This window comes from Pipistrellus hanaki, assembly GCF_964339955.1.
Source record: "Pipistrellus hanaki genome assembly, chromosome: 1".
NCBI lineage: Eukaryota > Metazoa > Chordata > Mammalia > Chiroptera > Vespertilionidae > Pipistrellus > Pipistrellus hanaki.
Window position 1 is genome coordinate 25,733,220 of NC_140503.1, and position 15,668 is coordinate 25,748,887.

General features: G+C 52.1%; 1 protein-coding gene across 2 annotated transcripts; it reads left to right on the forward strand.

The window, feature by feature from the left end:
• The first annotated feature begins 6,817 nt into the window (after positions 1-6,817).
• ZFP36L1 (ZFP36 ring finger protein like 1) lies at positions 6,818-12,347 on the forward strand. Of its 2 annotated transcripts, none has more exons than XM_084867077.1 (2): positions 6,818-7,035; positions 8,074-12,347. In XM_084867077.1, exon 2 carries the CDS (start codon positions 9,196-9,198, stop codon positions 10,459-10,461), a length of 1,266 nt encoding a protein of 421 aa, XP_084723203.1. In that variant the 5' UTR covers positions 6,818-7,035; positions 8,074-9,195; the 3' UTR covers positions 10,462-12,347. The 2 variants fall into 2 exon arrangements, with proteins under 2 accessions (XP_084723203.1, XP_084723202.1); XM_084867076.1 differs by having other exon boundaries at positions 9,502-12,347.
• The last annotated feature ends 3,321 nt before the right edge of the window (positions 12,348-15,668 follow it).

The window sequence follows — 15,668 nt, forward strand, 5'->3', positions numbered from 1 at the left end:
CTATTAGCAGATAATATGATTGTCCATGTTAAAAAACAAAGTGAACATGTAAAAACAAAACTTAAGGAATCTACCCAAAAATCTTCTTATAACTAAAGTGACCTTATTAGATTATAGGATACAAGATTAATGTACAAAAGTCAACTGTATTTCTATAGGCCAATAATGAGAAATTGGAAACTGAAAATTTAAAAAGTTACAATAGTTACTCCCTCCCAAAAAGTATTAGGTATAAATCTAGCAAAATATACATAGTATCTGTATGCTAAAAAAGTATAAAACACCAATTAAAGAAATAAAAGAAGATCTAAATAAATAGACATACCATTTTCATGGAGTAAAAGACTCAACATTGTAAAGATGCCATTTCTTCCTGAATTGATCTATAGACTTGATGCAATTCTAATAAAAAGCCCTGTATTTTTTTTAAAAAAGATATAGACAAGCTGGACCTACATTTATATAAAAAGGCAATGGAACTAGAATAGCTAAGACAATTTTGAAAATTAAGAATAAACCCAGAGGAATTACACCACCTAATTTTAAGACTTACTATAAAGCTACAAGAGTGTGTTATTGGAAAAGGAATGAACACACAGCTCAGTAGAACAGAATAAAGAGACTCATTCCAATATGGCCAACTGATTTTTGGATAGGCGCAAAAATAATTCAATGGAAAAGTGATAATAATTTCAATAAAGTGTTGGAATTGGACATCCATAGGCAAAATAAAATAAAATAAAATAAAAAAGAACCTCAACCTAAATTTCACATAAAAACTAACTTCCAATGGATCAAAGATATTAGTGTAAAACATAAACTACAAAACTTTTAGAAGAAAACAGAAAATCTTAATGACCTAAGGTTAGGCAAAGAGTCCTTAAGACGCCAAAAGCATGAGCAGAAAAAACTGATAAATTAGACTTCATCAAAATTAAAAACTTTTGCTCTGTAAACCTTGTGGAGAGAATGAAAGGATAAGATACAAACTGAAGAAAATATTTGCATATCACATTCTGACAACATAACTGTATCCAGAATACATAAAGAACTCTTAAAAAACTCAACAGTAAAGAAAACAACCAATTAATTGAAAAAATGGTGAAGCCGAAACCGGTTTGGCTCAGTGGTAGAGCGTCGGTCTGTGGACTGAAAGGACCCGGGTTCGATTCCGGTCAACGGCATGTACCTTGGTTGCGGGCACATCCCCGGTAGGGGGTGTGCAAGAGGCAGCTGGTCGATGTTTCTCTCTCATCGACGTTTCTAGCTCTCTCTCTTTCTCTTCCTCTCTGTAAAAAACCAATAAAATATATTTAAAAAAAAGAAAAAAGAAAAAAGAAAAAAATGGTGAAAACACTTGACCAGACATTTCACCAGAGGACATACAGTTGACAAATGAGCTTATGAAATATGATCACCATCATTACCCATTAGAAAAATGCACATTAAAACCTTGAGAGATCATAAAGTGAAATAAGATAACCACTACACACTTATTGGAATGACTAAAATAAAAAGTACAATAATAAGTGCAGGTAAGTATGTGGAGCAATGGAAATCTTAGATATTGCTGTTGGAGATGCAAAATGGAATATCAATTCTCAAATATGATTTGGCAGTTTTTTATAAATTTCAATATACTTCTACCATATGACTCAGCAATTCCGCTCCTGCTTATTTACCCTAGAGAAACAAGAATTTCTCTTCCACAAAAATCTGTACACAATTGTTTATTGCAGCTTTATTCTATATGGCTCCAGACTGGAAATAATCCAGTCCTCTAACAGGTAAATGGATAAAAACCTGGTGGTATACACATACAGTGGAATATTATTGTTCAGTTACAAGGAATGAACTATTAATACACGCAACGACACACATAAATCTCAAAGGCATTCTACTGTATGAAATCATACAGACTACATGATTCCATTTATCTGGCATTCTGGAAAAGACAAAATTACAGTACAGAAAACAGAGCAGTGGTTGACAGAGTAAGGGATGGGGGAGGACCTGACTGCAAGAAACTGTTATGTTTCTGGATCACGGTGGTGGTTTATGAATCTATTTACATGTCAAAATTCATAAAGCTCTATACCAAATCAAGGTCAACGTTACTCTATTTTAAGAAGCAAAGTGTGTAGGAATGTATACTAACAAACCGAGTGAAATAACTACTTGGAAGGAATTAAACATTCCTTGTGGACCTAAGAGAGAAGGCTGATAACCCTGTCTGGATGGGGGAAGAGGAACAGCAAGAATGGCTCCAAAAATGGTTGAGGAAGTGATGCTTGAACTGGGTTCTAAAGGGTAATTTAAAATTTATCTGGGCCAAAGGAAGCTCCATTCAGTAGAAGAAATAGCAAGTGTCAAGGCCCTGGGGCAGGAGGAAGGACTATTCATTTTCCTCTGAAACTGAGAGCACAGGAGTGCCCTGCACCCGTGGGAGAGGCTGTAGTGGGAAGGGGAGGAGGCTGGAGCAGTAAAAGTATCAGATTTTGCTGGGCTAAGAGTTTTGTTTTTATTCTAAGAGGGATGAGGAGCCACAGGTTTTAGGCAATTGAAACACAACATCAGATCTAGGTTTTAAAAAAGATCGCTTGCACTGCCATGTGGAGAAAGGTTTGAGGGCGGGGATGAAGCCTAAGTATGCAGGAAACTTGGAGTTGGAAAGAACCCCTCACACAGTTTCTCAATCTTGGTACTACTGACATTTCGAACCAGAAAAACCTTTTTGTCTGGGGGGCTGCCTCAGGGCCTACCTTATCCAGGGCTGGGGGTGGGGCCAGAAAGCGATACAGATCGAAGATGTCAGTTGACGATTTGATGACATCTATGCGAAAGAATCCTTTTGCAATAGGCATATACCCCAGCCCGGGTTTTTGTGATGTAACGAGGCCCGAAGAATGGTTTAGATACACACGGCGGCGAGGCATATTAACGATTTCAGCCAGGCATGGAACTAGGCACTTCACTGGCCAATCTCAGGCCTATTTATTATCCCTTCTTTAGAGGCAAGGACACTGAGGCTTTGGTCAGTGTCTTGAAAAGTCACAAAGACTTTTTATCTGGCTCCAGAGTGGCCCAACTTTAAAATCCTGGGCCACAGATTCTCAAACCTTAGTGTGTGAGTCACTAGCAGAAAGTTTACCAAAATGCCGATTCCTGGCCCCACCCGAACGGGCCTGATTCACTGGGCCTGGGCCCAAGCTGAGGAATCTGCATTCCCCAGGCACTAGTTCCATCTAAACTAGGCAGCTCTCAGACAGCACTTGGCCCTCCCTCTCCTCTAATCCGGGGATTCTGGGGCTGTCCCATGATCTCCAAACTGGAAATTATCCAGTCCTCCAACAGGTGAATGGCAGCAGAGGTTGGGGGGAAAGGAAGAGGGACCAAATTCGAAGAATTTGGGGGATTTTGCCAATGACCTGGAGCCCGGGGAAGAACTGTAACATCGCAGCGCGGCTCCAGGAAGACAGGTCCTGCGCTGGTTGCCACGAGGGCGGGCCAGGAGGGGTTTCTGAGGAGGGAGTGGCCATGAGGGGCGCTTGGTGAAAAGACCTAGGGGTTCAGCGGTCCAGGGGGTCAGCGGCCCAGGTCCCACCACTCTCACCTGCCTCGAGGTGCGCCCAGCGTCCAGACTGGTCACTGCATAGATCCGTCGGGTTTCCCCAATTCCGAAGACTTTCACTTTCCCCCCTTTGACAGAACCTAGTACCCCCAAGCCAAAACTACCTGGCCAGGCCCTCCCCTCGCGGAGACCGGCTTCCCGCGAGCAGGGAGGACCCGGAAGCCGGGCCGGAGGGCCAGGCGGGCGCCTCCCAGTCGGAAGCGGCGGGGCAGGTGAAGGGGAGGCCTTTGCGCACCGCGCGGGGCAGGAACCGGGGCGCCCCGCCGGGCCGGAGAGGGGAGGGCCGCGCACGCCTCCCGCCGCGCCTCCTGCCGGGTGGGGGCTCACTGCCGGTCCCCGCACCTTGGGGCACCTGCTGAGCACCTCTCCGGGGGACTGGCCGGCCCAGGTCCCCAGATACCCCCCCCCCCCCCCCGGCCGTGCCAGACGCTGCGCCCCGGCCCGCCGCGGCGTGGACGGCCGGGTCAGGGAAGGGTTAAGGAGGCTCGCTCCCTCCCCTCGGCTCCCTCACCCTTGGAAAGTCCCCGAAATGACGTTTCAACCCGACAATTAAAAAAAAAAAAAAAGGTTTAATTATAGAGGCAGGCTCTGGGAGCTGGAACCAACCCGGTCGGTCGGCCGGGCCGGTAAACAACTCCGGGGCAAGCGGGCCAGGCCGGCCGCCGCCCCGCGGAGCCCGCGCCCCCTCCGGGAGCGGGGGAGGGAGGGGCGCGCCCGCCCTCCGGGAGCTGGAGAAGCGGAGGAAATTCGAGGAATCGCGTTCTCTTTGGGGGAGAAAAACGTTTTCACTGGCCGGGGGGCGCTGAGGCCCGTCCCGCGGCCGCGGGGGAAGAGCGCCCCCCGGAGAGGGGAGCAGCGGGGCGGCCTGGCCCTGGGCGGGGACATCCGCCCCGCGCGTCCCCCTCACCCCTCGGTTCTCCAGCTCATCCTGTACCCCCAGCACTGCTTCCAGAACCCTCCAGACCTAGACCCATGGGCCCCCTTTGGGGGGGAGGCTGGGGGGATAAAAAAAACACACAAACCGAAATAGCTTCACATCGGGACGCAGACTAACCTTGTGGTTTGTAACGCGCTCCCTAGCTCCCTACTCTGTCCTGCAATCTGGAACTCATTACCTCATCTCCAAGAAACTGCACGAACCCGCCCCCCGCCCCCTTGGAGGAGCCGGGGAAGGAGGGAGCGAGTCAATATCCCTCCCTTGAAGAAAGAAACTTACACTTGATTGATTTCAATGAAGGTGCATGCAAGTTATTTCCCTTCCCGGCGTTTGCCAGATTTCAAGAAAAGCTGCAAAATGGGAGAGCAGAGGGAGGGAAGCAACAGGCGGCTGGAGAAGGAGAGGGAAAAGCAAAGGGCGCTCAGCAGCCGGGTTAGAAACGGGGGCCATCCATTTAAGTCCAAGAACACAAATACAAGCAGACTGGGTTGTGCGGCGGGGGAGACGGAGATCACACAGGTTCACTGTTGCAGCAAAAGTTGTGTATTTCGCAAAGACGGAAAAACAACCGGTTCCTAAAAACAGAAGGTTTCCCGGGTTTGCCAAAGGTTGACGAATAAATAAGAAATGCGGTAAAACGTGTGTGTGTGTGTGTGTGTGTGTGAATGTGTGTGTGTGTGAGTGTGTGTGTGTGGTAGTGGTGGTGAGAGTGCGACTCCAGCGCGCCGCTCCGCCCGCCCCGTCCTTTCCAAAGAAACGTGCTCCTAATGGGGTGACCTAATTACATCGCAATGGAACCCGCTCTCAGCCACTCAGCACGCGGGGTTTCGTAACAGACCCGGCGGCCTCGGTGCTGGGAAGAAGATGCGCGGGCCGAGGGCGGCGGCACGCGGGGAGAGGAAAACGCGGCCCCGCGGTTTCCGCCGCTCCTCGCTGCACACGCGCGCGGGGGCGTGGGGGGGCGGGGGACACGCCAACAGCTCTGTATTTGGGTGAGTGGAGGGGCATCCGAACCCGACAGTAAATGAATACAATCTTACCGTTTTTAAAGGAGTAACAATCTATCGGGTGTGGGGGGGGCCTTTAGCCCATGCCCCCCTCCCCCCATCCCGCCCAAACCGCGCGGCATGACAAGCCATATGTTCCGTTCCCGAGGGGGCGGGCGGGGAACAACAATAGGTGAAGTGTCGCCGCCCCCATCTCTTTACTTTCATTCTTGCCAAAGTAACTTTCCCCCCCCCCCTTCTCATTGTTCAAGCGTCTAGGCGTGAGTGTGTGTGTGTGTGTGTGTGTGCGCGCGCGCGCGGCTCACAGGTCAGAGCGCGCCTGGAAAGTTGTATGTTGCTGGGTGGTTTTTTTTTTTTTTTTTACAAAAAAGTTTAAAGAACGGATACGTGGAGTAAATACAACTCCCAGTCCTCCTAAAACAAACAGCCCCCTGCCCGACCCCCTAGGCCCACAATCAGAGGGTGCTGCTGGCTGCAAAGTGAGCGCGGGTGTAGGCGGGTGCGGCGCGCCAAACCGTGCAGCGCTCACCCCCCGCCGGGCCCGGTCCTCCTCGGGGGAGAAAGTCTCCCACCACCATCCCCTTGGGGAAAAGAAAAAAGAAAAAACCAGGAGTGGAGGGCTGTGTGCGGTCCCCAATGTCCAGTCTCTTCCCCGGCAAAGATTTGCGGAGGGGAGCCGGGTGCGGAAGACCATCCGGCAGGAGCGGGAGCAGCGCGGGGCCCCGGAGAAGTTTGGAGAAAGATCAGCTCAAGATGGAAACCGCAGCGGCGCTCGCTCCGGACGGGCTCCTGCTCCCGCTTGCAAAAAAAAAAAAAAAAAAAAAAAAAGAGAAAGTCGAGCCCGCCTTCCTGCCCGACACAACACAACAGCACAACAAGAACCCCGAAGAGGGTGGAATGGGTGATGTCACAGAACCCAGCTCCCCGGCTGACAAAGGAGGGGCGCGCGGCTGGGGAGCGGGGCGCGGGGGAGCGAGGCGAGGCGGGCGGACTCCACAAACTTTTCCTCTTTAAGAGAAAAAAAAGTTGTGCGCCGCTCTGAGTGGTTTTCCCTCCCCTCCCCTCCCCTCGCCTTCTTTCCTCGTCTCCCTTCCCCCCCTCCTTCCTTTTGAAAGTTTTTTTTTTCCTCCCGGAGTTTGACCGCATGGCTGATTCAACTTAAGTGTCAATCAACTTTTTTTCCTCCCTCCTCTTCCTCATTTAAATACGCTCAAACTCCTCCTCCTCCGGGGCTACTATAAACCGGGCTTCGCGCGCCCGCAGCCGGAGAGTCAGAAAGGCGAGGGGCCCCGGGAGCAGGCGTGTGGGACTCCTGACCGGACAGCCGGAGGCTGCGCCTTCCCCGCACCGGGACCGTCACCGCCACCCGCCGATCGCGCCCCTGCCCCGAACGAGCGCCCACGATGACCACCACCCTCGTGTCCACCACCATCTTCGACCTGAGCGAAGTTTTGTGCAAGGTAAAGTGGGGCGGAGTGCTTGCTTTTTTTCAAAAGAGGAGGATCCCTTTTGCCCTGAGAAAGAGAAATCCCCAAAAGTTTGTGTCCGGGAAAGTCAAGGGGGGGAAAAAGTCCAGAAGATAGTTTTTCTTTTCTTTTCCTCGCCCATCGCTCCGCTCCTGCCCAGTTTGAAGGAATTCGGCCCTCTGCTCCCCGCCCTTGGAGCTTCAGCAGTGTCTGGCGGGGATTGCATGGGAATGGGATCCAGAGACCAGAGTTTTTTTTTGGGAGAGCTAGGTTGGCGAGGCTGGGCTCCCTCGGGAGATTCGGGGGGCCACTTTCCGGCGGTCACGTGCCGCTGGAGCCCAGGTCCACGGCCGGCTAGGTGTCCCGGGGTGCGCTCTGGGCCCCGCCGCCCCCGGAGGGGTTCCAGGCTCCGGAGCCACCTCGCCGGCCGGCCTGCGGGCGGGTGGGTGGGGAGGGGGCTCGCTCCCGCGGGGAGGGGAGTCTCCGGACGTTTGGCCGGGAGATGGTCTCTGGTGGGTTTGGAAGGGGCTGGTGATCTCCGAGGAAAGGGCCAGGAGTTGTCATTCAGAAGAGGTTGCAGAGTTGCTGTGAGGCTTCCGCCGGCCCCAACGCGGCCCGTCTTCCTCTCAGGATAGACAGTCGCGCTGTAAACTTTGGGGTGGAAGGGGGGCTGGGGTAGACTCACTAAATTGTGTTTTTTTTTTTTCCCCTGGGGGGGGGCGCTGGCTCGTGGAAATGGAGGGTGGGGGACACGGTAACAAAAAGGCCGGTCTGAATTCAAGGGTCTTGGAGAGGAAGGATCTAACAGGGGCGCCCTTCAGCCGTATAGCTTGCCAGCGGGTGTGAGAAAAAGCAAGTTTTAAGCCCAGAGTGCCCCGGGAGGGCGGGCGAAGTGTACCGAGCAGAGAAAGCCCGTGGACTCCCCAGTTTTATCCCTAAGGAAACAGGGAAGCTGCTAGGCTGCTTTTAATTGCTGAAGTGTTTTTGCCTTCTTTTTAAACACGTCGGGTCATGTTGCTCTCTTTTCTCCAGCTCGCCTCTCCAGTCGGCGCAGCTAGCTGCCAGGGCCCCAGGGCTGCAGGGTTGGGGCGCAGGGACGCCGAGGAGCTGAAGAGACACATCAAAAAGTTGGGATTTCAGCTTCCTTCCTTCCCTGCGCTTTCCCAAACCCCGGCCGCCCTGGCTGCCCGCGTCCTCCCGCTCTTCTCCCTTCTCTTCCCAGCTCTTTCTCGCTCTTTGATCTGTTTCTCTTTCTCTCCCCCTCTTCCCCCCACCCCCCAGGACTTTTTAAATGAACCTCATTGTTGGGAACCGGCTCTCAACTTGGTTCCTGTAATCCGCTCTCCATGGGGCGGTTGCTGTTACAGATTCCCGATCCCCAGCAGCCGATCCTGAGGGACCAACTTTAGAATTTGCACAATGACACCTACATGGGCCGGGAGCCAACTCCCAGGTCATTCCCCACCCCCACCCCCAGCACCCTTTCCAAATCTTGGGTACAGTTTGGGCAGGTGAAACCCATTGGAACAGAAACCTGCCTGCGGTGGCTCTGTGTCCCCCTCCCCCCTCCCCAAAGTCCATTATGGACTGGCAGCGTGTGGGGGGATTTGGTGCTTTCTTTTTCCTTCCCACCTGCAGCTTGGCGTTAAAGATTAAACACTGGCGCTCTTATTCCAGCTTGCTCTCGGAGCCAGAAGACTAATTGCAAAGGCATCTTCCCAGGGGAGCGAGGTTGGGTGGGCAGAGATGTTGGCGAGGGCACTGTGGAAGGCACCCCTTTCCCCAGCATGGGGCAATGAGTTTTATTTTCAACAATCACATCTCTCCCCTCCTCCCCCCAACCCCGAACAGGGTCCCCCCTCTCCCCTAGCAAGAGAAAAGCAAAAAGGCAGTCTGGAAACCTGTTGCTAAAGGAAGGGAAGGCTTCTGAAGGAGGAAGTGAAGAGTCTTAGGCCAAGTTCAGTGGTGGTTGACTAAGCCGGGACTGATTAAAAAGGGGGTGGGGCTCCTAGCCTCTAAAGTTTACCTGTTTTTGTTGGGGGGAGGCGATCTAGAGAGGTCCGAGCGATGTGGGGTCTTCGGAACGGAGGAATCTATTTGGGAGGCAAAGAAGTTGAGTTTTATGGATACAAGTGGTAGCTTTGGGATTGGATAATGGGGGTCCATTTCTGGGGTCTGCATGGGATAGGGTGCATGCATAAAACAACTTCTCACGTGGGCCAGGATTTAAAAATTTTTTTAAAAAAATTTTTTACTTTTTTTATGCACGGGGCCAAAGTAAACCCAGGTGGCTGGTCTGTGGGAGAAGGGGGAGGGGCCTGCCAGGGCCCGCATGGGGATGGTGTCTGGGAGGTGGGCATTTCTGATCCTGGAGGGGCTGCCATCAGCAGGTCCTCTCTTCGGGCCTGGTGGCTGGCCCTTGTCACTCACCATCCTCTCTCTCCTCTCTCTCTCCTCCAGAGTAACAAGATGCTCAACTACAGTACCCCCAGTGCAGGGGGCTGCCTGCTGGACAGGAAGGCGGTGGGCACCCCGACCGGTGGGGGCTTCTCCCGGAGGCACTCGGTCACCCTGCCCAGCACCAAGTTCCACCAGAACCAGCTTCTCAGCAGCCTCAAGGGCGAGCCGGCCCCAGCCCTGAGCTCGCGGGATAGCCGCTTCCGAGACCGCTCTTTCTCGGAAGGGGGCGAGCGGCTGCTGCCCGCCCAGAAGCAGCCGGGCGGCGGCCAGGTCAACTCCAGCCGCTACAAGACGGAGCTGTGCCGCCCCTTCGAGGAGAACGGCGCCTGTAAGTACGGGGACAAGTGCCAGTTCGCGCACGGCATCCACGAGCTGCGGAGCCTGACCCGCCACCCCAAGTACAAGACGGAGCTGTGCCGCACCTTCCACACCATCGGCTTCTGCCCCTACGGGCCCCGCTGCCACTTCATCCACAACGCCGAGGAGCGCCGCGCCCTGGCGGGGGCCCGGGACCTCTCCGCCGACCGCCCCCGCCTCCAGCATAGCTTTAGCTTTGCTGGGTTTCCCAGTGCCGCTGCCACCGCCGCTGCCACGGGGCTGCTGGACAGCCCCACGTCCATCACCCCACCCCCCATCCTGAGCGCCGACGACCTCCTGGCCTCACCCACCCTGCCTGACGGCTCCAATAACCCCTTTGCCTTCTCCAGCCAGGAGCTGGCCAGCCTCTTTGCCCCTAGCATGGGGCTGCCCGGGGGTGGCTCCCCGACCACCTTCCTTTTCCGGCCCATGTCCGAGTCCCCCCACATGTTTGACTCTCCCCCCAGCCCTCAGGATTCTCTCTCGGACCAGGAGGGCTACCTGAGCAGCTCCAGCAGCAGCCACAGTGGCTCAGACTCCCCCACTTTGGACAACTCAAGACGCCTGCCCATTTTCAGCAGACTTTCCATCTCAGATGACTAAGCCAGGGTAGGGAGGGTTGCCCCTACCCCACTCTACGCCATCCCTGTGCCCCACCTACCCTCATCTCCCTGTCCTACCCTACAAACCCTTCCATTAACAAGGTTAAGCTCAAACCCTTTCCCCTAGAACCTTGGAATGCTCCCCCCTCTCCGCCCTTTTAAACCCCCCACCCCCCCTCCCCCTCTAACATAAGGACAAGTCAGTTTGTCAGTAGCTTCCTCTGGCTTGAAACCCCCTTCCCTTGATTTTATAGCCCACTTACCATGCATAACAGACAAGTCCCATATTTGTCAGTAAGATGCCTTTTTTTATTTTTTGTCCTCCCCGGCTTAAGCCTTAAGTGCCAAATCACAAAAAGAAAAAGCAGTAACAGTTTACAGAAGCAACTTAGTGCCTTGTAATCTAACTTTGTCACTGTGACTACATTACCTCTTCGAGCGCCAGAGGGCACCCGTGGGCCTCCCAGAGCCTCTGCCCATGGGGAGGGGGGAGGGGAGGGAGGGGACCCAGACCAGCAGCTCCCTCCACTGGCGATACAACTGCACCTTCCCTTGTTTCAGTCTCCCACACACTTCCTCCTCCCTTCCCCAGCAACCCCCACCCCCACCCCCCTTGGGAGAGTTGTTGCCAGACTTGGGTTTTTGGGGAAACCTATCTTGACATTCAAAAACCTTTTTTCTTCCCGACCCGAACCTCTGTTGACTAATCTTGCCCGGGTTCGCATAGGTCTACAGGAAGGAAGACTGAAAAAGTGGATGAAGATTGTGACATAAGTGGGACTTTGTGATTTAATTTTTTTCTTCTATTTTTTTTTTTTTTTTTAAAGTGGGGAGGAAGGGGAAGCTAGATGGACTATGAGAGACTTGATTTTGGTGCTAAAGTTCCCCAGTTCATATGTGACATCTTAAAAAAAAAAAATGACAAAAAAGTGAGAGAAAAGCTAAAAAAACATGTAAGGGGTGAGAGTTAATGGTATTCATTCCACGTACAATATCTGTGTAAAACGATTTCCCGTAGACGTAGCTTTAATGGTTTTTGCTCTAGAATACCTTAGGACTATCCTCGGAGCACTCACGCCATGCTTTTTTCCCTGGGTTTTAAACTTCATATAACTTTTCAGAAATTGGAGAGCAAAATTTTTGCTTGTCACTGCACATCAATATAAAAAAGCTTATTTAACTTATCAAAACGTATTTATTGCCAAACTATGCTTTTTTTTGTTAATTTTGTTCATATTTATCGGGATGACAAATCCATAGAATATATTCTTTTATGTTAAATTATGATCTTCATATTAATCTTAAAATTTTGTGACGTGTCTTTTTTTCCCTTTTTTTCCACAGTTTTAATATATTATTCTTCAACGACATTTTTTTGTAACTTTACACTTTTTTTTGGTTATTTTATTTTAAAAAAATGAAAAATTAATTTAAAAAAAATGCAAAAAACTGTTGGATTATTTATTTTAGAAATTTCCCCCCTTTGTGTTGGACTGCAAATTGAGTTTCTTTCTCTTTAGGCCTTTCACAACTAGGACTGAGAATGTATGTAGAAGTTCTGTGACAGTACAGAAGGAAAACAACTTTTTTATGTATCTCTTATAAAAGGGGAAAAAATAAAAAATAGAGAAACCCTTTGACTTCCACGTGCCCATCTCAAGACATTCCGATGACAGATTTGAGGTTCTGGATTCCAGGTTTAGCGTTTTCCAATGTTGATGCAAACAGAACTGGCACACACACACATTAAGATGAATGTAATTATTCCTCTTGCTGGTCACTACCGTCGCTTTCTTTTTCTCTTTCTTTGTGTGAATTTATTTAAAAGGAAACTTTTTGTAACGAATATTTGCAGTTTAAAAAATCAATAAACCCCATTTTTTTTTTTCAAGAAACGGATGGTAAAGATGGTTTCACTGGGCTTGTGGTTTTCCCCTGTGGGTTTGTCTCCTGTCTGGGTGGCAGGTACACCAATGGCCAGCTCCCTGGGTGGGTGCTGGAAGCCTGCTGAGCGCAGAGATGGGGGGGAGGCTTATTGCAGGGCATCCTGTACTGCTAAGTGATCTGCCTGGCTGTTGACCAAAGGCCAGCCTTGCCCACCTGTGGACTCGGGCTCTTCAGGGCCATGGAGGCACAGGGGCTCCCCATCTTCTCTGCCCAGCCTGTGTGTGGTGGTTGCAGTGCCGAGATGGTGCAGGGGGGTTGTAGCACATGGCACGCCAGCAAGCCTGGATTTGAGAGCCTCATGGGTGCTTCCAGGCTCATTCCCCACCGTTGGGGGAAGTGACTAGCTTCAAACTACCTGGAGTGAGATGAACTCACCTCAGCAATGCACCTCAGCAATGTGGGCCTGGAGAGGAGCATCCAGGGTGGGGAGGGGCTCATACATGGCACCGGGACCACGAGGTTTCACCGGCATCGGACATGCTTGTGTATTGGGAGGGCTGTGAAGGGGAAGTGGATATAAAATGGCCAGCATCATGGGAAGTCTTCCTTAGGTCTTTGTGACACCTCACTACCACGCAGAGCAGGTAAATGGTCATCTTGGAAGGCGAGGTCTTGGTTAGAAACAACCCAGCCGAGGCCAGATGCCCCCTGAGGGGATGTTTTGCTTGCCAGAGAGGTTGGATCTTTCTGAACATCCCGAGTCTGGTTCTTAGGAGGATTTCTTTTGGGGGAGGCAGAGACGAATACTGCTAGTTGAGACTCATCTGCCTTTGGTTCTTGGCGCTCAGTAGTAAGCTTTCGGGGGCTAAGCTGGATTTCCACCTTGACTCCACAGGGCCAAAGGCTCAGGGCTGTCCTTGAGGCTGTCCTTATGCACCCTGTCTACTCTTCCTTTCCAGGCCCGTGGGTACCTACCTGCTGTGGGGCAGGGGTAGGAAGTACAATCGGGGCTATTACCTTTTAGAGGGCAAAAGCTGGTGGTGAAGGGAAGGGGAAAAGCAAGCCTTCTGGGACTGGAGTGAACCTAGGCCTCTGTCTCTTGAGGAGGGACTGACTGTGTGTGTGTGTGTGTGTGTGTGTGTGTGTGTATGTGTGTGTGTGTGTGTCATGGCATGTGATCTTCCTCTGACTTAAAGCAATCACTCACCTTGAACTCATTCCCTGCAGGCATAGATGGGCAAGTTGGAGACACATAATTTTCTGGCTCCTGGTTGAGTTCAGAGGGGACTAAGCATACCCACTGTCTGCCCAGAATGTTCTCCATCAAATCAGTTTTTTTTTTTTTTTTTTTTTTTTTTTTTTTAATACATTTTATTGATTTTGTACAGAGAGGAGGGAGATAGAAACATCGATGAGAGAGAGTCATCGATCAGCTGCCTCTTGCACATCCCCTGGGGATGTGCCCGCAACCAAGGCACATGCCCCTGACTGGAATCGAACCCGGGACCTCTCAGTCCGCAGGCCAACGCTGCATCCATTGAGCCAAACCGGTTTCGGCTCAAATCAGTTCTTGAGTGATACCAAAGGAGCGGGCGGTGGTCTGGGAAGACAAGGGTGTCTCCCTAGGGACCCAGGAAGCTCTCTGTCCCAAGTGAGCCTGGTTACCCAAGAGCCTGATCTGTCTACCAGCTAGTTCTTAAGTGTAGAGGAGGTAGGTCAAAGCTACTTGGGAAAGGAAACGGCAGAATTCTTTCGGGCCCATTCTTTTTCCAGGATTGCAGCAGATGAAAGGGCCTCAGCAGCTGGCAGGCTCTGGGCTGGCAGGGAGTCCGGGGAGGTCTGAGCCCAGCTGGCAAGGGCCTTCTATCGCTGAGATCATCTACAGTCTAGGGGGGCATAGGAGCCATGCAGAGAGAGCTGGAGGCAAGGTCCCCACAGAGGGAAGTGGGGCAGGAAAGGCCAGGCCAGCCTTTGTCAGCCAACTTCCTGGGCCATGAGGCCTACTTCCCCATCTGCTGCCTTAGACCTTGGGGCATCTCTGGTTTGGGGGCCTGCACCAGGTCTGCCCTGGCTGGGCAGGGCCTCTGTGGCTGTTGGCCCTGCACCCACGGTCCAGCCCTTGGCTAAAAAGGTCTTCCCTTGGAGCAGCTCACAAAAATGAGGTCTGTTTTGGCCACTGAGCCATGACTTAATACCTTTTTAGGCCTGGAAGCCTCATCTTAAAGAGGAAGGCCAGGAACCTGCTGTTCCTCAGTGGCCCTCTGGTGAAAAGAGGGCCTTGGAGCAAACGCGGGGGCAGACACAAGCTGGGTTTTGCAGCCAATTGGACCATGAAGCACTGGTTCCCAAAGGGGCAGACAGGGGCAGGGCAGGAGGAAGTCTCCATGGCACGGAAGAAAGATGTTGAAATCCTTCATCCTGGGTTCCAATCCAGTCCCCCTTAATCAGTTTGTGCCTTGGGCAAATGGCTCAACCTTGGATTTTCTATCTGATCTCGGCTGTGGGGAGAGGGGGTTATGAGGATCCAGTGGACCGTTAGCCATGACCACTCTTTTTCAGTGCCAGTAGTCTGGAACTGCATGTGTGTTCATTTGTAAAGTGCTCAGTGACCCTCTGGAGGAAGGTCTGTACCATCCCCGTTGTACAGATGGAGAAATTGGGGTGCCCGGTGCACGGGTGAGTCGCACCGCTAGAAGTGTCAGGATCTAAACCCAGGCAGCCTCGCTCCAAAGTTGCCTTTTACCGCCATGTCACAGGCCGGCACCCTGCATACATTTGGCACAGTCCCTGGCCCAGAGTTACTGCACATCGACCCACGTTAGTTCCTGTCTCCCTTGGCCTTTGAGGAGATTTTGCAGGGGTGTGAGAGCTGCCAGTTGGATTAGATGACTCCGCACACCCCTGCTCCACCGAGTGTCATGATCTCATGTCCCGCGAGGCCCCGGATTGGCGAGTTAGGAGGACGGGGCCTGGGAGGAGGGGCAGGCCACCTCCTTGGACTTTCCCCTTCTCCACTGGTGGCAGGGTGGCTTCTGTTAATGATTGACAGGAAAGGGTGCCCTGGGCGCCTTGGGAGCTGGCTCTGTGCCCTTCTTCCCCCGGGGTCTCCCCCGCCCTGCACGTAGCCAACTGTTTAATCACGTCTGGCCGCACCGACTGGAACTCTATCTGCGTTCCGAGGGGGACAGGGCTGGGGAGACCAGCCAGGATCCTCGGCAGCCGCCCGCTGCCTCCCAGACAGTCCTTCTCAGCCTGGCCTCTGCTCTGCTGGGCAGCGAGTAGAAGTTCAGAGGGCTGGGAAGCAAGGCGAAACCTCAGCCT